Below are 22,381 nucleotides of genomic sequence, written 5' to 3' on the forward strand. Positions count from 1 at the left end.
TTTGTCTTCTGATTCCCCTGTGCAACCTTCTTTAATAAGAACAATGATCAGATGAATGGAGTGAAGTTAGAAGCGTGAACAAGGCAGTCACTGGAAGAAGACATCGAACAGCATTTGTGTTATTTTCGATGTAGGTTGTTAAAAAATAAATTCACTGCTGTCAGATCCTTCGTGTCACGTATTTCTGGTAGATCGGGCAGGTTACATCTCGCCTTTAGCATTCAAATGGGATTCTATTGATTGAAGTTAAACGTAAAATGGGTTCAAGTTAGAGGACAACGAGACGCCATCGATTGCGTAGTTGGCCCGTACGACCAATTGCAAATGCGAAACTGTGCCCTACTGATTGGATGCTGTTCAGCCCTTGGGACAATGGAAAGCATGAGAAGTAACTGCTGCACCCCCGGTGTACACAATGGCAAGGCCGTGTGGTAACAATGATATGCCTTTACTTTGCATTCAAAACGCATGTTGATCCCAGCCAGTCAATATTATTCGGTATTATTCATACTGTATGTATTACGTAGATACAGTACACAGCAGTTCCATCTAAAAAAAAATGAGTATACGGAAACTGAGCGTAGTTATGATGCCACTATTTATAGATTTTGATTCTTACAGGGTTTCTATTGTTCAATCAGAAAACCTTGCGTGTATTATCGTACAATCCAGATGTTACTTCGTAGTAACATTCATATGGGCTATACTAAGTATCATCGTCTAATCAAGCCCAGATATTTATACTGCTTTATCGTATAGCGTTCCTGTTTGAGGAAGTACATTGACGTTTAACAGTGATTCACATATTGGTTAGGGATGATCAAGCTGGTCAGGCGTCGATTGCGTTGACGCCGATACGTAAACCCTTTAATACCGCTGATACTAGCCAGAAGTGGTTTGTAAATCAGGATCGTTAGATATGGTACAGTGGCAACGAGTTCGCTTTCTAGACTGAGGGTCGTGCAGTGATCTGAGTCCTAAACGAGGCTTGAAAAGGTAGATCTTTTTATGGTCGGAGAAGTCAGCTGTCTGAAGCAATGCTTTAATTAAGGTAGTACCTGGACCGCTAATTTGCATATGATAGAGTATCGCTCACTCGCTCACGGAACTACGAGAAATATACACTTACATGGTGGGGCTGTAAGCGCAATGGAGGTTGCCTACACGGGGCGTGCCAACATATTTACATAGAAGCTTAACCTTGCGTTGAAATACTACTGTATTTGTATAGCGCGTATTATATAATTTATTATTGTTAGTCACTATTAGATAAATAGGAACTTAGCAAAGGGTAATTCCACTAAGTTCGACCGAAGTTAACTTGTGGTGCTGGAACTAGTTAGAGTTCACGGGGAATTACGTGAGGACTATTTTAATCGAACTATTTTAATATAATGTATATATATAAAATATCGAGTGGCTACGAAGCTAACAAATCAATATCTGAATGAGATCAGCAGTACGTGCTAAAGAAAAAGAAAAACTACAAAATACCTTTATGAAAAGTTCGAAGGACTACGATATCATGGCGAACTTATGTGTTACATAAGATATAAATTATACATCTAGGTCTATACGATTCTTTAAAGATAAAAAAAATAGATACAGATAAAGCAAAATCATTACTCGCCCAAAACCTGATACGCTATTTAATATCTGCTGCGTGAACACCGAACATTACATTTTATCTCTTGGTCAACAATTCGTCGCAATGGCAATATTTACCGGAAAGGCCACACCGTGCGCAGTTTTGGCATTGGCACCACGCCATTCGACCAATAGATCTGGCATGAGATGTCCTACCGCTGTTTTTCTCCTTTCAACGGCAGCAATAGCCGCTGCAGTAAACCATAGCAGAACTTCCCGTCGAATTCGTGCTTCTTTTTTATTTCCCCCCTAAGCACGCCTCGTACATGTAACTTACGCTGGGTAACTTTATCAGTCTTCTTTTTCTTATATAATATCAGCTCACGCATGTCTTAAAGTATTGTGCCCCAATTCCCCTCTCGCCCTCCGTTCCATCGACTCGACACGGCCAGTAAAAGTGTTTTCAAACTTATTACGATAAAAATATCATTCATGACAGTAATGCGCGTCCAGTGACCCGCACCCATATCGTCTGCCGAGCAACCCCATTGTTAAGATCGTGACGTAACTTACTGAAAAAGCTCTTATAAAAGCAATGGTAGTTCTGCCGCCGAAGATGAATGCTGCCTGCGTTGTTAGCACAAGTTAGCAAAAAAAAAAAAACACGACGAAAGAATCGAATAGAGCCGTTTATATGTGCGCCAGCCTGCATGCTCATCCACAAATCCATTGAAGTAGCTAGCATCAACTATGGCGATCGGTAATTGATTCAGCGTCGGCTGTAAAACAAGCTGCGACCACTGCTCGCTTTCTCTTTTCTCAGTCAGTTACTCAGCTCCATATCTTGATACTTAATGATGATGAAGCAAAATGCCGATAATGGTGATAACATGGGAGCAATGCACAACTTCGCGGGCGACGATGAACAGCTTGGTTGCCTTCAGCGCCATTCGTAAACTTACCGCTGCCCGACCACCATGCTCGGCTCTGAGCAATCAACAATAACTTAAGTCATATTTAAGGGCTTCCTTCCGGCTGTGGGCTATCGTAGTTTCCTTGCTGTTGCTGCTGCACTTCAGTTCCGAATAACGTTGCTCTTCCGACGGAAAAAAATGAACGAAATAACTTGTGCCTCGCCGCCGCGAAGCAAAGAACTTTGCTTGAACAGGCACGATTGCCAACAGTCGAATGCATCACTGCCGTTGAAGAGGATCGCTATTTGTAGCTGAAAGGGGATACACTAAACCTTCTAGTCACCCTTCAGTTTCGGTGTTCTTCCTTTTTGAAGCATGGTTCACCCGTGCCGTCATAAACACCAACGTGGGCGTACTTTTGCACTCGTCTTGTGTTATGACTCTTAACGCTGCTGTTGTAATGTTGGTTACAGCATAGTGCGAACGATAGCTTATAGTCCGACCACGAGGCAATCAACGCCTAAGCGGCAAACGATCTCAATCATAAGCCTATAATAGGACAACAAAGTAAAAACTTGTAGCAATCTTTAGCATCTTTGCTAAGCTATCGAGTTTGATTCAGTGATGAATTCGTATCATAATTAGAAACTTTCTGCTTAGGTATTTATTATATATGAACCTGTTTGAATATAGGGTCATTGCTTGAAACGCTACGATGGATCATTGTTTCGAGCCGCTGCTAACAACAGCTTTGCTAACGTCGTTACTGTTCTTCGCACGGAGCCAAAGTTTATGTATATAGTTAATCTGTTGCTTTGTATGCTTACTACCTGATATGTTTTAAATTGGTCGCCTTATATTTTGCCGTTCTTATAGGAAATACGATTGTTTATATATATATATATATACATTCTGGTATATGCAACTAAACTGGCAAGTCTCATCGTTGTCACAACATCAACAGATTGCAATGGAAAGATCTGGCTCCAGCCTATTTTAAGTATTCTTCATCTGTTGTTCCTGGCAAGAAAAACTTAAATCAGTCAGTTTGAAGTTGAACGAGGAACGAGCCAGTAAATTTCTGTAGTAATAACAATACTCTTGCGACTCCTGTTAATGCCACTTCTATTACTGACTTTATCTCGCTGTCGAATAGTGCAAGTCGACGCTCACAAGCGTAAAGGCCCGGAAGGCAATGGCCTCGTTAGCAACAAACTTGCTAAGTAACTGCTCTTTCTTGCCAACAGGAACACTTTTGTCGTAAGCCGCTTGATTAACCGATTGCTTCCGTCCCGGAAGGCCGAACTTTGTCTAATGTTTACGGTCATATAATTGTCAGGCCTCACGAAAGGCATTGCATGTCTTCCAGAAAAAATGATTCTCTCTCGCGTATCTATGCAGCAAACGAAATATCATCAGCAACAAAACGGTAGAACAACAAATAACGCGTAAGCTGTTTTCAGATACCAAATTTATAACTGCGATAGACGAGTTGTGGCGGTATCCAGCCATTAAGACATGTGTCTGCATTCTAGAGTGCTTATACCATAAGAGTCAACAGGCGCACAACTTACTATAACACTAGCAGAACGAAGAGCGAAGATGGATGTTCGCTTGATTTAAATGTAGGTGCTGAGCCAGTTGTCTATGAATAGAAGTTAGTTCACAAAACACCTCTGTATATATATGTTGGACCGTTATGAGTTATACAAAGGGTCAAAGCATCTAAGTTTTTTTTAACTATAGTTACTAACTTTTATAGTTTTTAACTATATCGTTTAGATCTGAAAATTAATGCTCGGCAGTTAGGTTTCCGTCTCTCGAAGGTGCTAATGACATCAATTAATTATTGGCGACAAGGCCGGACAAGTAAGCCTTCAGCTTCCTTGTCAGCAACTTCAGAACAGCTCGTTACAAGTGCAATAGTCTTAAGAGCAGGAATTAGAAGGTTGAAGACCACAAAGAAGATTGCTACACCTAGAGATTTTCAACGGAAGTTTATGAATAAAACCGACAATGAGCTATCTGTAAACTCAACTTGGGATTCCTCGAAGTACGCGCTATAAGATCGTAACGAGAACATGTAAAATGGCAAAAAAAAAAAAGCAAACAGGCAATTCCTCACACACTCATTCCAAGACAGGTAGAAACACATTCGTGGTTTACATAAACAATAACGTCCAAGCGTTACGAACAAAGCTCCCGCCTGGTAACATCATCATCAAAGAAGAGACATGAGTTAATACATACATTTACAAGCTCATGCCCTTACTTACAGCACATGAATATTAGGGATATCGATAATACGCGAAACACTGTCCGAAAGATAAATAATCAATGCTGCCAGCCAGATATCTCCCCGAGCCTCTCAGATGCGTGGCATGGCAATCGACAATAGCCAACGACCTCGTTGTCTCACCTCAATTATGGTTTCGATTGAGGACGGCAGAATCGGACAATGCTTTGAGCATATTCTCCAGATTTAATGTAGAAAATGATATTTTTCACATATCAAATCTATTTTAAATAGTACAAATTAAACAACTACCCTACAATTACAGCAAACTGAGTAATGTGTAACTTAGGCACACGCGATGACTCAAGTTTAGATGATCCGGACGTAGACACACGGCGTTTTGCGCTGGCCGCAGCCAGCCATATAAAGCAACGCCCCTCTGCAAACCAAATGTAAAAAAAAGAAAAAAATATATATTCCTACGTGCTCCATTGTGTACCTCGTATGTATACTCAGATCACGATTACCTAAGCTTAGTAAACGTTTTCTATTTCATGACAGGGTAGACATTAGAATAAAATTCTCTATGCAATTAGACAAACAAGAAGGGTCGACGCATTGGGGACCTTCATCGTGATGTACATCTTAGATACTAAAAAATACACTGAACATTGGTGTAAGCGGGTTTTCGTTAGCTTTCAACCCGTTCGGCAGTGTTCCTATATTCCTAGTCAGCTTACAAATGGCTTGTAGTCACGCACGTGACTGAACGCGCCACAGATTGCCATAATAATTTCCACTAGGGTTCCCCTAATGCGGCTGCGGCTCCTGTTATTGCTGACTGTTCTTGCTTAACACTTTTTTTTTTGCCAAGACGATAATACTAGCTAGTATAATTAACTGTAACGTATGTTTGTTTGAAAGACTTAAGCCATTTCGTCGTCGTCAACATTGATTCGTCACACCAAGTTCCTTCGAGCGATAATTGCGATGTGTGTACGAATACTACGAAAAGTTGCAACGACGTTTATCGTCCCCTACAAGTTCTACAATTACCTAACGAAAAGGCAGATTTATCGACGCTGCCCAAAGATCTCTCTCTTCGCTTTTGCTCGGGCGTCTAGTGGGAGACGTGGTTTTTCGTACTAATCAATTTGCGGATGAGGCCGCGAAATGAGCAGCGTTTCGACTGCTGTTACTGAATGGGACATTTTTCGTTGCGTTGCGGATATTATGTAGGCAACAGCTTGAGTCGTTCATGAGCCATCATTTGCGCCCGTTACGGGGAACACTGCGAGCAGTTTCTCTGTGGACCCCTCACAATGCTACAGGGAAAAGCAGCTAAGCGTGAAGATCAGAAGACACGCAGTAAACGCGGTACGTTCTTGTCGCTGTTGCCTACACGCTGAATTTTATTGTAGCTACAGAGCACGAACTAGTGCCATGCCTGACTTGAGTTTTGTTCGACGGTGTTGATTTCGATGCGTCCTACAAAGGACATATTAAGCGAGTAGTTCGTACGGAACAGACGTGCGTTGCCGCCTGTTTCATGGTAGCTGTCGTGTACCCTCTGCATATATCTATTAACATAGGGTAAACGTAAACCCAAAGAATTATTGGAGAAGGTACCTATTTCTTCTTCAATTAATTATATAATGTATTTACTTGTATGTAGATACGTCTAAACATACGTGTGGATAGTTTTGACCACCATCAAACGCACTCAGAACGGCAGCTTAGAAAGCTTAGAATTTCAACTTTCAGCAACAGGAAAGACGTGGAAAGGATTTTGGATAGCTGCCGAACAGAAAACAAATGTGATAAGGCAACTCCCTACGCGAACTGCTACTCCGGCACGTGGTCTAATAGTTGTCTTCTTAGCTATCTCGTCAAATGTATGTTGACATTTCGGCTGTAGAAAAGTTTGCATCTTTCACGGTTGGCGAAGCGTCTAATCGCCAGCTTTCAAACAACTGGTGGACAGATGATCTCGATCAATCAATAAATCTACAGCCAACCTGTTTGTAGTATCCACTATTTTTTATTCTTCAATAGCCGCTACAGCCGGCATTACCGATCGACCGGTGATAAATGACGTCAGAAATTTCAATGACGTCGTCGACCACGATTGTTACACGGAAACAAAGCCGATTCATGATTTTGTCGAACACGTGCAGGGCATAACCATCCCTTTCACTTACCCAACTAATACGATACAACTTAAGTGCGGCAAACCCGTATTCGTATGACGTCCCGCAGCAGCTTACGATAATACAAGGGCAAAACGGACGGTAATTTACTTCAAAAGATCAGCAAAAATTGGCTTTCAACGTTGGAATAACGGTATCCAGAAAAAAAAGACAGTTCCTGCTGATCCGAAGATACACAGTGACACAATTCGACGGTGGCGACGCCAATAAACTCTTTTCAAAGCACAATCATAATTAGAACCATAAAAACGGTTGCAAATAAAAATGGATTGGGTATCGGGTCTATTCGAACTATCCGATTTCACCGACGAGCCCACATTAACCATCGGTGCCACGTAGTTGGAATCTTGTTCTATACAGATAACGATTCGTAAAATAAAATATCGTTTTTTGTAGATACTTTTATTTAAATCTCGTTTGTGTCGTTTTTGAATGCTCCCTTATAGAGCGGAAAGGTAAATTCGTTCGTTGTATAACGACCCCATCCAACTTTCCTTTAATGGAAAAAGCGTAGATTTGGTTCAAGAAAAAAACAAAGGAAAAGATGCTCGTAAAGGAACGCATGAGCATATAAGTATTCGTGTCATTAGTACGCTTACGCCGCATAGGTATTGAAGTATTGTTTTGTGGTAAAAAATAACGTCACCACAACGTAATACACATTTCTTGTATTTTACATCTGGGTGTTGAACGACTGCTGTATTGATACAAACCGTTGGCCTGTAGCAGAAACAAGCGTATCTACGCCCGCTAAACTGATTTAGGTTCAAAAACACGTTCTTTCTCTCAACAAACACCTTTTGTCATGGGGAGCTATTCGAACGGCATTGTTCTCGAAAGAAATAGAGATCGTGTATAAGGCGGCTCGTTTGAACGTGTATTAGTTGTAAGACAATGGCTTCCATCGGGTGTCGGTCTAAAACGACAGCATCTCAATTGACGAACGAAGTATCCTGAGATGGATTTGGACAATCGAGTTTTTTCTAAACACAGATATGAAGCAAACAATGTGATCCTACTTCATCGCACCTCGGACGAATACTGATTACCGATAAACTTCTTTAATTAGAAGAAAACTCTACATTCTTCTCATCATAGCTGTTGCTATTAGGACGCAATCATACATCCAATCAAAGTATGCACGAAGAGACAAATTTACAAGGTTGAATTTTTAACGCTTGCGTTTTCTAATACATTTGACGCCGCTGGTAACACTTTCCGACGCGACGCTCGTTGCGTTCAACGAAAATATTTTATAATAGCATTTCTTCAGGTGACGCGCTTCATTAAGTTTAGATTCACAGTCTTCTTGGATGTATGCGAACAGAACGCAGGTAATAACTTAGACCAAAACTTTCGTTCCCTTAGAACTGCTATTCACTTTAAGAATAAACGTCAACGCCAGCTTTTACAATAAAGAATATTATTGTAATATTATAATAGCAGAGAAACTTATTTAAATCATCGTTCATGTTTAGCAATATCATCCCACTTTCAACACATAGTAAAGCTAAATCGAATAGTACTCATGTAAATAAAAAAAAAAAAAAATGTGAACATAAAAGCTGCCCGTCGTGGAAGTAACAAGTTTTTTAACGGTTTTCTTTTTACTTTATGACACAAGCGTTTACCCGGGACCACAATCGGCTATCGGAGGCGTCCTCGAGAGCTGCGGTATATCATACAAGCAAGCTAGGTCATAGGCCGTCGGTTTCGTACCAGCGAAGTGTGCACTATGCCCTATGTACACTCCTTCTGCTACAGACGGCTAGAATTTGGTAAGATTATAATACATCCGGTCAGTCCACTTCATAAACCTTATTTTATTTTAACCTTATTTTTCTGTTCGGCTGCAGTGGCATAAATGAAAGTTAAGTGTAACATAAATACGAAATGTGAATGAAAACCGATGACGGAGGTGATGTGCCACTGACGAGCTCGTCTGATGATTTTGTTAAAAAGCTTGGTAAGGGCCTCCATCTGATCAAACACCTAACGGCGGCATCGGATCTACAAGTTAAGGTAGGAAACCTGCACGTCCGTCCTCCGCGAGGTCTCAATGAATCCTATTCAACTAGGTAGGTTAGTATGGCCTTCTTGGCATATCCAAGGATTACTTTGGTGGGACCAAGAGACCGAAGAAAAAGTCGGGAGCTTGCTGTTCTATAGAAAATTTTGACACATCTTAGCTATTTACAGTAAAATACAGTTGATTCTACAGACTTGGAGATGGAAGGGTACTTATTTAGCTGCTAACATTTCGACAAGGAACATGATAAGGAGCTGCAATGGATACAGTGCTTTGATGTCCCTGCCGAATAAATCAGATATATCGGATCAATTTGTAGGCAATACTTTGCCCCAAGTAATAGAAATGTATTATATTGAGCCTTGCTTCGATATCCACCTGACCTTTGACTCTTAGATCCAGTTTATTTTCCCCTTAATAAACACTTCAGATCTTTTGAGCACTCGATACGGTACGACTCATCGAAACATGATCGCGCCCACTAGTCGAATCCTATAATAACGCTATAGTGTTTTCCGAGCGTATGCCTGTTCTCCAGTATTTTAAGTTCCGCAGGAAGCCGGTCGACTGACATGGAAAAAGTGATATTTTAAGGATATCGATATTTGGATCTTAGTTAGCTTGCTTGATGCGCGTAATCTGTCTCTTTCAGTATGTGGCATTGGTTACCATACAGGACTTACGTACGTTCCGTTTATTATTTTCGTGTTGATTTTGATTTTCGGTAAGAGATGTTTCGTATCGCAAATTTTTCTCCGTTTTGTGTTATTAAGATTCAAAGCACCGAAATGGTGCACACAATTTAGAAAGCTGCTGGGTATTAACTAAAGCGAACTATCTAGTAGATAAGATCCTAGCATTGAAGTACATACGTTCATTGGTTTTGATTAATCGACCAGTTTGGCGCCCACTCATTATTACATTACGTATGCAAGAACCATGAAGATAATCGTATACCTGCTTATTTAATCTTACCATACATTAGATGGGCGCTAGTAGTCGACTTTCTTTTCTAATTCATTGTCTTCTGGAGATCAACCGTCATAGACCGCTCGGAAGCTCGTTCGACTACCGTACCTGTTCGTAAGATTGTATCTCGGACTCGAGCTGTAGAGTGGATGTGCCTTTTGGCTTCAACTAGCATTTGTTTTCATATATATATATATAAGAAATATGTCCAAAACAGAAAAAAACAAATCGGCTAGTGAGTAAACAACTGTAGTGATAAAAACGGGATAAATCCTAGCTTTAAAAAATTAGAGAAACATAGAAAAGAAAATCAACTCAAGGTCTATAACGACATAAAGCAACGATAAACATTTAGTCATGTTGAAAATATTTCTATTTTTTTAAGCTACTTCCAAGCTATTTTCCCCCGAATGCTAAAAGGTCACTAACTGAAATTTGCCAGTAAAAAAATATCCGCATATGCGTAGGAATAGATAAAAGAAAAAAATGTTCCTGACATACGCCCAGGGCACTGTGCCAAACAACGTCCGTAAACGTTATTTTCATTATTATGTTGATAAAGATGATACAATTTCGACAAATGAACGTCAATAAAAAATATAGCTTTTATTGAAGCAGTCATATTCATATGCGTACGTACGCATCTACACATATAATAAAGATAAGAAATAATAATAGCCTTACGCACGTTAATAGCTCGATAAACGTGGCGATTTAACCCGACGAAATATATAGACAAAAGGCTTAGTGTCACAAACGCCTCCGCCCCCTTTGATCTTCGATGACAACAATAACAGTGACGATAACCATTTCTGTCCGTCTGCCTATCTATTTGTCTCAAACTGCGCAACCGTTGGCGTTAGAAGTCTCGTGGTTGCCCCAAGCCGCACGCGAATTCGTCATCTAAGTGCCGTGTGTAAGGGTTACCATAAAAGAAACGGCTCTTGATGTTGAACGGAACCGATCCTGCCGGGTTTTCTGTGTAGTACGGCGATGTCACGGGATTGCAATATAGTACAGCGCTATGCCCGTAACATTATCTTTCATATTCTGTCCACTTCCACTCTGGGTTTTATTCTTCCGCCGTTATCTATCAGTTTCGTCGCAGTCCTTTCGATCGAGTACGACGTCATTCTGGAGGTGTCAGTCGATGGTTCCACGCGTTGTGTGCAACTATATTGCAAGAGCAAAGTTACTTTCGACACCAGATCATCTGCAATGATGATGGTTATCGTCATAGTGACTTTGCCAGTGCGGCGGGCAACAAAAAGAACTCATGTAACCACGAAGTTTTGTCGATGCTGTTCCTTTTTTTGTCCGCACACTGCTTCCATGGCAAAATCTGCAATACTTCTGCTGCTCCAACAGCTACTGTTGTAGCCGACCAGACGACGAATCGACTCAGACGTGCCACCAAGTGATGACAATATGCAATAAAGGCCAATAAAACGCGTAAGCAGATAACAGAGCGACAAAGAGCCAAACAGTGTCTTCACAATGGCAGTGGGCTAAAATGTCATTGGCTTTACCTTACCGCAAGTATCGTCAGACGATTTATCCAAGCCAGCTTTTGAATTTGACCAATGACGCTACCGAAGTAAATAGTTGATGATGTCGATAGCACGCGTACTAGAGACGAACGCATTAGACTGTCTATGCTGCCCCACTTTTGTTTCGTGGCTTTCTCATAAATATCTTATAATGGAGGCTGGAGGTCCCCGCTCTGCCAGTCAAGTGAGCGAACGGTGTTTGCTGTCGCTGTAGAAGTCATTCGTTATTATTACTGCTGTTGTTTGTTGTCCAAGCAAGCTTCTGTACCTGTCGACTCTTCATGGCCTACGTAATATCCTTTACGCTCTTGCACGTATACACAAACTAAAAAACCCATGACTGAGCCATCTGGTTTGAACCTGAGTTAATCAACGACCCAGTCCCTGGAATTCACTAGCGTCGAGCAGCAACAATGAAATCTAAATATACTGTTTGCGATTACGTGTACGACGTAGAAAAGGATATTAATCACACGCGCGCACGTCTCTAGCTGAACGTCGATCTAAGAAGGCACGGAAAACACGCCAGCTTCTGTGCTTCCGAGCCGGCCGAGCAGATACAGTGATGCTAACTACGCTATCGATTCTGGTGTTATATTTGTCTGAGTGTTTGTGTGCACGCTTGCAATTTTGCAACTATCGTGTCTCAATCTTTGTTATTTACTTTTCGACCATTGGCGCGAGCGATGACGCAGGCCCAGTGGCTGATAAAATAGCAAAACCTAAGACGAGTCCGTAGCCTATACCAAATGGATTGCTTCTTTGATTTTGTCGAAATGAGCCCATGAAGCCCATGCATCAGCGACAAAAACCCACATCAAACGGTTTTGACCTTCATATTATATAACGCTACTGTAATAATGATAATAATAATAGGAAGAAGACTATTATCCTGGTTATTTAGCAGTATTGATGCATAGAATAAACGCAGCCTAGAAGACGAAGTTTAACAGGTGATACAGAATTCGATTTCTAACACTAATTTAATGTCTTAGCAAAAGCTAGCTAAATAAAGCTGACTGAAAAATATTGGCCCATATTAAATGCCACTCAGATACTTAACGATCGAGTATATCTATGAACAGGTCTTATCAAAAAGGCAGTACGCCTTTTTATCGACATACAATCCGAAGGACGCAAAAAGGCTAACTAATGGCTCATACCGAAGTCCGCTTTCCGGCCCTAACTTAAAAGTCTGTATCAAATACACTTGAAATGATGACGATACGATGAGAAGAATCATTTTAACCACAGTACCAGTTTATGTGAGTTATTACCTTCCTCTTCGGTGTTCAGGTCCCCTCAAGTAAATTCCCGCAGCGCTAGCAACGGGGATTTCTGTTGCGACAGGAGAAGGTCAGGCAATGCAAGAACGTCAGCCCATCTATGGTATAGAATGTGCGTTTTGCGTCTAGATAAAACTGGTCATAGACGATACGTTAGTTTCGGCGTGATCGGTTTTGTAAATTTTTACTTTTACTGTTTAACGCTGTAGGCAGCCATCTACTTGACTCCACCGAAATCTGGTCAATACACATCAGTTATACGTACACACAAAACTATTGGACAGTGAAAATAAAGTTTAAGTATGCTGAAAGATCCTGACACGTATTCCATCTCTATTATGATTATTGTTTTTGGCATCATTCAGATGCTCGAAGATGCAGGTAGATCTTGCGTAACATATCTCAATTAGCGACTCTGTAATGTGGAACTTATAGTTATGCTACCATTGCGCAACGGCATCTAAAAGCAATCCGAAAAATGAATTACAGACCGGTTCTACTAGTTAAAAGGTCAATGTAAGCAAAAATGTTCCTATATGATAGATGTATCCAAAGCTGTCATGTTGGCGGAATGCTAGAATATTATGGTAGAGACGTGAAAGATCTTCGTTCGATCATTCACAACGACATAACATATTGCAAAAAGATGCATACCCTAGCTGGGAATTGCGTCACAGCGAGCCTAGAGAAGGATGAAATCCGTGTCTCTGACATTTTGCAGGGTGGTGACCTCGCACTTTGCTTTAGATTCAGCGGTGGTAATTTCTTAGACCTCCAGGTGGAGGTCCATCACCGAATTTTTCTGAGTGTCCTTCACTTAATCCAATTAATTAGAATAGTCGTCGATAGCCATGCAACGATCATAACGGTTTCATGATACAAATATTTAAACCAGTGAAACCAGCCAAAAGCATAGCTAAAACACTTCAACATGCGAATACAATTTATGTGTAGCACAAGCACGTTATGATCATCGTCTTCGTTCATTTTTCGTTGTACGAAACCTTAATCATGTAAATATTCCTTTTTACATAATATAACGATACGGACTGGTTTATATACGGTATTACTTATACTTTATCTTTCACATGACATCGAAAAAAACTTGAACGACGGGTCAATTCAAGTAAACTGCAGTATAACAGCGCTCCTAATAATCATCGGTAATTTTTACATCCCGAACTGGACGAACGAACCGTGCACAGATAGTTTGTCCGCCTCGCACGTTCGCATTCATATTTCCGAGTGTTCTCTAAGGATCCGTCCTTTCATAGGACCAGCCTGTCCCAAAAAGCAATTAGTTCGGGAATTCAGCAGCTAGACAAGTTATACGTTCATTTTCTGCGCATAACAGAGAATCGTACATCACAGCCTTTAAGGAGACCCAGATTCAACGAGCCTTACATCCACTTCAAACTATTATCCACGATTCACTTCACTAACGGCACTTGGCTTGTGCGAGGTGCCGTTACCACCATAACCGACCAGATCAGAAGTCCGCAACGTAGCAGTTTCTGTCGAAGAACTCATTCAGGATTATTTCGGACAACCACGCAACGGCGACCTATTCGTCTGTAGCCGTTGTCACAACTACAGCTACAAAGCCGATATAAGCTTATCCATTGCAGTGTCGTCTGGTATTGCTCACAGCAGAAGTATTAGGTTGCTTCACGTCGTAGACGGATGATAGTATGAGGCCAGTGCACCGTTGCCGTGCAGCAGTCGTTCGGGTGGTGTTCAGAAAGAGGCGATTGGTGAGGGCACCAAGGACATCAAGACTGAAGGGAAAGGCGAGTTGGAGCGCCAGGCAGACAATTCCAGCCAGCCGACGTGCGCCACGCATCGTGAGCGCCACCGTCGAAGCTGGCACCGAGCTATACCATGCGGTGAACACCAGCGTCGCGCGAGCTGCTATTGCCGGGCTCGTTGCTATATTGCTTCGACTAGTGCTCGTGGGGCGCAGAGTTGGTGGTGTCCCTAGCACCGAATAAAGATAGCGGACGCTGAACCAGCAGCAATAATAGTAAAACGATGGTTGAGTAAAGAGCCGCGTTAGCCACAAAAATAGTCCAAACATCAAGACAAAAGATAAGAATATCGACAGCTATGGCCACAGCCACAATAGAACAGTACGTATTCATGCTACTAGTACATGTACCTTATCGATAACGTTGCAAGCACGGTATCGATTCGCATCTATTCTGCAGTGGTAAATGTAGGATCTTTGCGGTGACGCAACCAACGTCAAGTCGCTCGGTAGCCTGGCAGAAGACAGAATACTGTATAGAGCCAGAGAACAAAAACGGTCAGGGATCCGTTCAGTCCTTGCAAACAGCAAATATCTGAGCCGCTTGCACGGTCATATTATAGTTAATATGTGGGGTCGTAAGCAACATTGCAGAGGCATGCACTTAATTGTTATAGTAATGGTGGCAGCGTGTAAAACAGACGTCAGAGTATCAAATCAGTTCAAGATGCAGGCGACCATTACGTGCTGAAGATAACTACTCTGTTACTTTCGTAATATATTCTAACGTGTCGATATGTAAAAAGTGTAATTTGCGAAAAGACAGCGTCCTCTCAGAATATCTAAAAGATATAACACTATAGAACTAGAACGCACCAAACGGTGCAAGATGATATACACTAACGCAAACTGTGACGGAAGCGGTGACTTCTGAATATATAGGCTAGTTTACCTGAGATCAGGCAGTGTACGTTTGCAATGTTTCCCATGCAGACTGGGCAAATGGGCCTAAAATAAAATAATGGATAAAAAAAATTTAAAGCTTTATTGTGATGCGCAACGGAGCCATTTGTACGATAAAATACAAGAAAAAACTGTGAACCCTACGTTAATTGATTGGAAATATTTTTTGTTCGATCTCACATAAACAAATTGGCTGACACAGATATTTTACGTTCTACTACTGTAATTTTTGACTAGTTTTCAATAAGATAAGGTTCGGTCGGTATTTGAAAATGGGTGGTATTGACGTGAGGTCATGAAGTCTCTGTACTGCTAGTTATAGATCATTGTCCTTCGTGCTTTTCGGCCATTACTGAAGCCGTTATGCATTGTTTCAGATGGCTGGCTCTCAGAACGAACCGAAGTGCGTTTACGTTTGTCAGATCATCGGCTGTAAGTTATATCAACTCCAGTTTATAGTTTCTGCGTTTGTAATTTCCATTTTTGACACATCAATGAACGATCGTGAACCGGTGATGAAAAAAGCTCTAAAAAATTAACATGTGCCACTGAAAAACAGACGTAATCTACCGACGATTCTATGCGCTGCCGATTATGGGCCATGCAGATTTACCATCAAAACATTGACTTCTATATGCCACCAAAGCGAATGAATCAGTTCGGCGGATAGCCTCATCAATAAGCCCATACCCTTAAAAGGGAAGCACAGGCGGTTGCAATCTAGCTTTAGAGCAACGGATATATTGTTTAAGAGGTTCGCCGCGGTAGAATTGTAGTCGATTTAGTACTTCTCAAAATCCCGTTCTCTCTCTCTCTGTATATATAACACTACTAGTCTTTGTTGATAAAGCAAAATGTTTATGTTGAATCGTGTATTCTGCTCGACGTCCATAGTTTCGCATTAACACAAAAGGTTTGTTTGCGCGCCATAATTAGCAGACGACCCTGATCAGCCAGGTGTAAAGAAAAAATATAGGAACGTCTTTGTTTTTTTTTTGTGAACTTGAATATAATGTTAAGTAATGACGTAGGACATGGTTAGAGTCATTTTTGCGTAATTCTTATTATCGTTCCAGTCGCCGTTTGAGATTTTTTCAGGGTGAAAGTTTACAATTATTAAATAGGACAAGTCCCAAAGAAGGTGCTACCTAGTTCCAAGCCGCGGTATCAACTTGAAGCCGTTCCTGTTATAACCTCTCCTAATTTGCTCCACCGCCGTAGCATGAAAATGCTATAATTTCATAAGAAATCATAAGAAAAAACCTGTTTAGAAAGTGTGCAAAACATGACTTTATTCAGATGCTAGATTCCTAGAATTACCACGGCAAAATTTCCGAAAAATTGCTTTTAATGCCTAGATAATTACATAGAGAGTACTAAATAATTATCTGTCTTGAATTCAACGACCTTTATACCAAATATCATTTTAAACAGGACTGTGCCGGACTGTTCTTAGATTACACCTGCCTCTATAAGGGCAGCCTTTCTTGGCATTAGCCTAGGCCACTTCGAACCTTAAAAATACATGGGCATCCTACCACCCTCAACAGATTATTAATTTTGTCATTTTTTTTTTTATAGTGGAAGTTCGGTAAGTTGAAGTGTTTACTGTTTTGCAGCCGAGTTATTTTCCAAATTGACTACAGAAATTCAGGCCTTCGCCGTTATGCAAGTAGTAAAGCTTTTGTGATGGCACTAACTTTGAATTGACTTCGTGGCTCATTTAACAAATGAAGATCTATCTACCCATACGCAACAGCTCTGTGTAGTAAGCGGTCCCAATGCACGAGTTAATTAAATAGAATTAACAAAGACCAGGGCACATGAAATCTGCGGTGCCTATGTGTATCGTGCATGCGCAAAGTTATATTTGGAATATGGGACGGTGCTTTGTAACAAGCTAACGCATACTAACTGACACAACACAACGCAACGTTATTTGTGATAAGAAAAACTTTTAAATAGATCCAAGCTAATTATTAGAATGTCTCTATTTTCCGGTTTGTGCGACCCTCTTGTCTAACTATATGCTGCATCTCACGCAGCCTTAGGAAAGAAGAACTAATATATATATATATATATTCGGCCAAATTTTTTGCTGAAAACGATCAGTGGCTAAAAAGCAAGAAGAATTGTATTAGTATTCGAAGGCTCTTCTATTCATGAAGTTCTCGTACGCGGCATAAGACCGAATTTTGAATCGCTTGAATAGTGGCACATTTGCGGAGTGTATTTTAATCTAGAAGTAAGCAGAAGCAGTAATAACCCTTTTTCAAAACCGAACTTGACAGGTGGTAGAAACGTCAGGGTTATGCATGATTCTGGTGAAAATAATTATTTACGGTAAACTGATCGATGGTCACTGTTATTTCTTTCGAAAGCAACCAAGTGTCAACAAACACGACATGTGATATAGTGGCTACGATACTTTAATTTTACCTCACGTATATCCACATACATATACATATTCCTGATAAGCTGAGGCTATTAAGCTTACGAAGCTTCGAATTACTTTGTAGAATCGACGGCACCCTTATCGCCATCTAGCTTCATAAATGCTCAAAATATGATGACCACGTAACTTGATTTCACTCTGGTCCGTAAAGTTCATAAGTCGTAATGCAATAAGCCATTATGCGAGTCTGAAGAAACTAAACTTATGTTTGAAAATGTAACCCAGCTACTTCATATAGCTGAAATTTGTTCAAAAAAAAAATCCAGCAACCCTAAATTTGTACGACTATGACATATGAAACAGTAATACAAGGTGGACACCTTTGTCAGCTGGCATCGATCTATTGGTCGCGGCAGCTGTTCCGCGAATCTGGGTAAAGTCTTTGGAAGTCAGGCTTGAAACAGTGAACAAATTCACACTAGCTCGTATTGCTGACATTTAACTTTCAATCTAACAAAAGAATGGAATTATGTAAAGTAAAAGATTATTGAAACCTTCAACTTCTACACATTGAAAATGCTTCAATAAATTCTCACCATTCCCGAGCATAGCTCTAGTAGCATGTGTATATTTTACAATATATGAAACCATTATCCGATTAAGTGGATGATTTAGCTTAGAATAGGTAGTCATAAGTATTGCCGCTACCGATTGCGTCTGCTTACACCGGATGCGTATACGATTTTAGCGCGATAGTATCCTATATAGACAGACTGTGACCGACAATTGCCGGTGGCAGCACTTATGGCTTCAACAGGGCAGACGTTGAGTTTAAACAAAGCAGACAGAAAGATACAAACAGGCTCTATCTGTCCTAGCATATATTCCGTCCCCACAACACTGGCACCCCCCAAAAATAGAAACTGCTCCTATGCCAAATGGAATAATGTGACACGAACAGAGAACGGTAAGTGCGCTTTTGCAGTTGAGGACCGTTGGAAACGAAACTAGTAAGTAGTCTTCGCAACGCTTTTCGAGGTCTTTCCGTAATAATCACGTTATTACGGCAATGTGTTTCTGAAAAACAGCATCTATTAACGCCTTATTAATAGCATACCAATTTTGGCAAGTACATGTCTAGCGGGTGCCGGCGTAGCAATGGTCCAAGGCGAGGCAGGGTCGGAATTACAAGCTTGCAAATTATCTTATCGGCAAAGTGGGCGGGTGCTAAAAAATGAACGCAGGTCTGTTTTGGGAAACTTATAATAAGCGACATACAAAAAAAATTAGCTGCGCTCGAGTGTAACCGGAAGAAAGTAATAGCTTTGAAAGAAAATAAACAAAATAAAAGTTGACTTCTTCAGCAACTAATATTATAGATAAAAAGTTTCGCTTCAAATAGGGTATCCTGATTTGCGATTTCAATGGTCTGTATGTCCGTGGTATATGGAGCGTTTCGTTGCACGGTACTTACTAACCACATTTCTAACAGTTGTAAGCTTAGCTTAGCGACTTGATATAGTAGGCATCGAGTAATCTACCATATTTAGTGTTCTAGAGTTATCATCTGTAAAAGTCAGCTGAAGGACCTATTATTCTAGGTAAAGGCGGGGTGAAATATGCCTAACACAGTGAATGTTGGCAAACTAGCTCATGATTAAAGCTGATTGACATTGTTTAGACTGCATGGACTGCAAAACCCTAATCATCGACTCGAGCACAGGTGTCTTACCTTAATTGACTGCTAAAGCTCAACATCTAGGAAAAGATGAGACTACCTTCTAGAAAAGTTCGTAGCAAACGGTTGTTATGAGCAGCAAAATTACGCGACACGCAGGCCTTCATCTTATTAATAAAATCGGTTTGGCTCTCTTTGTGCTGCATTCGGTGATAAAAATAAGTGGAATCCAGGTGAATCTCACGCGCAAACGGTCTATACAGAAGTGTCTCATTGAGGCGCTTCGGGAAAACAATTTATTTATCCCGGAAGCGATGTTAAAAAAAATATTCTGTTTTTATATTTAGCATTTTTGTTATCACAATACGACGCTATAGTTGGTAAGAAGTTCCAGCCTAAACAGAGAACAGATACAAATATTCGTTTTACTAATAACAAAAGCATCCATCATGTAAGTTCTAAATGAAATAATTATGACTGAAGTGATATCAAGAAGTTCTTCTTAACCACTTTCCCTTTGAATTATTTTGCTAGGTACGATCATTAATAATTAATTATCTACGGTATTCCTGTAGTAAAAAACAAGAGCAGATATTGTATAGGATAACATTTACAAGTAGCATCGTCCGTTCTTTATACTACATACTCCGTCCAGTCCGGAAATTTATAGACCTATATAGTCAGGACCTATATAATGATTAATGAATTCAGGATTAAGGAAAATCATCTATCTTAAATGCGTTATTCTTATTCAGGCCCATTATGATTCAACTTCGTTTCCTCCACAACATAACTGATACACAGTCTGCACAAAGTGCATTGCAGGTGACCCTGCCAGCTTGTCTTTTGATAACTAAGGACATTTTAGCATGTCAGTTGCTGTTAGTCACTCTTAGCTTTAGCCGGAACTCTGCGACAGTGAGAAAAATATCAGGACACGCTTTTTTCTTATGTCCACATGTGACTGAACGGTTTTCCATACAAATCTCAGGCCCTTCTGATATTTTACCTATCAACTTAGTGGAGAGCTAGCAAAACACATTTTGGGTGTTTCTAGTTTACGATTCGATAAATTAAGTGTATATCTTTCCTATTAATTCAAGTGGACCACAGGCTTTCACGATCAATATTCCATTTTTTCTTGTCATGTTCGCAACTGGAACAGGATAGAGTTTATGAAGCCATTTAATAAGATTTGAAGATGAAACTGATTCCAAAGAAGGCCAAAGCTTTTTTTGGAAAAATTTTGTCTTTAAGATGTTTTTGGGTCCACCTTTCTCATAAAGCAAATGCTTTGCTATCGTTCGTAAGATTAAACAACTTCAGTACGACAAACCATGCATGACCTAATTGGGTTCTGTTAGGCCATCTGCTGTTGTTGAAGGATTGTAGAAGCGTATGACTCGTCACAACCAACGTAATGTCTTAGAGACTTAGGAGCGACATTTTATCCACGCGTAAATTTCAAGTACCAAATGAAAAAAAGACGACCGAACAAATATTAAAATATAGCTCAAACGATTTGTCGTAAAACTGATTTTTGGGTATATATATATCAAAGCTTACTGCTGTTCTACGTTGAGTGTACCATACTACTGACTGCTTAACCAGGACAAGTTAAATGCGAAGTAGTCAACTCGTTCGATAAATTTCAGGTAAATTGTGTAACTTTTAGTTGTTATTTGATGTCAGGGCAATCCAGTTTGCTGTTCTTTATTGTATGGGTCGATACCTGTTGTTTGACTTCGACTGCCCTCCAATATCGCTGAAATAACCTGAGTTAAAGGTAAATTACTAAAAATAAATATGTTACGGGGATTGACCTCTTGCAACGAACACAATTTTTGCTCATAAAAACGCAATCAGTTTTGAGAAGAAAACTGAGTCACCACCAACGATTGGTTTCTTAAGCCCCGACTATTCATCACCTGAACAAGGCAAATCGAACATCGTATTAGTCCTTCCGCAGGACAGCCGATTGGATTTTGAATTGGAATAAGGATCTCGCAGTCGTACTTATCTTGATCATATAGCCGCAATCGACCCGTTTTTTTACTAACGAAATTCTATGCAGGCCAAACAGAATTGTGTGTACCTGATTATCTACTGCTACTAAACATAGTGAGAAACTGGTCACAGATGCGTGCGAAGTCGCAATAGTAAACCGCTTTAGCTAGAATAGGAGTCGACATGCACAACAGCGCGCCCTACGACCTTTTCATGTAAAATGCATATACAAATATATTGCGCTAACCATGGCCTTATCCTGTGAGCCCATAGGAATATGACGTTTCAAGTTCGAGTCTATCTAAATCGACAGGCATACGAAACCTATGCAGGTGTTTTCACAGTCATTCCATAGTTGTTAACAAATAGTTATTTCTATAGAATGGAGATTCCGTCGTGCTTTTGACGTTCTCGTCATCTCATTTTACAGATAGATCTGTTTCCACTCACGTGAAATCAATGATGAAACGTTATAAAGATATATATTTATGAGATGCAAGACGATAATAACATAATTTACATGAGGATACAGATCAAATGTTGTAACACAAGGAAACGTATTAGACAGCTCTTGGGACTCTTAGGACCAAGGTGCCGTGAAGTGAAGATCCTGTGTAAAAGTGTAAAAAAAAAATGAAAAGGTGTCCCCATATTAACATGTAAGCGTTAGAAAAGCATGCTCATATTTGTTATGCGCTTCTGCGCTATTGGCAACTCAGGCCGAAAACTAATCTAATGTGTAGGGAAGGTGTAGTTGAAACAGTGGCTTTCCAACTGAACATGTGTTTTGATGAAAACCCCTAGAAGTTT

The 22,381-nt window shown here is 40.4% G+C and overlaps 1 protein-coding gene across 4 annotated transcripts in view; it reads right to left on the reverse strand.

Annotated features, from left to right (window-relative positions):
• LOC111253455 (E3 ubiquitin-protein ligase AMFR-like) overlaps positions 1 to 22,381 on the reverse strand; it is a 115,029-nt gene that overhangs the window by 12,114 nt on the left and 80,534 nt on the right. The window contains exon 1 of one of the 4 annotated variants that reach the window (XM_022812835.2): positions 13,436 to 14,636. The exons of the other annotated variants lie outside the window; for them this stretch is intronic. Within the exon in view, the coding sequence (XP_022668570.1) occupies positions 13,436 to 13,495 (60 nt within the window). The 5' untranslated portion in view covers positions 13,496 to 14,636. Of the gene's footprint in view, positions 1 to 13,435; positions 14,637 to 22,381 lie in introns of those variants that run through there. 4 annotated transcript variants of the gene reach the window in all.

This window comes from Varroa destructor, unplaced genomic scaffold, assembly GCF_002443255.2.
Source record: "Varroa destructor unplaced genomic scaffold, Vdes_3.0 BEIS01000006.1, whole genome shotgun sequence".
In the NCBI taxonomy this organism is placed as follows: domain Eukaryota; kingdom Metazoa; phylum Arthropoda; class Arachnida; order Mesostigmata; family Varroidae; genus Varroa; species Varroa destructor.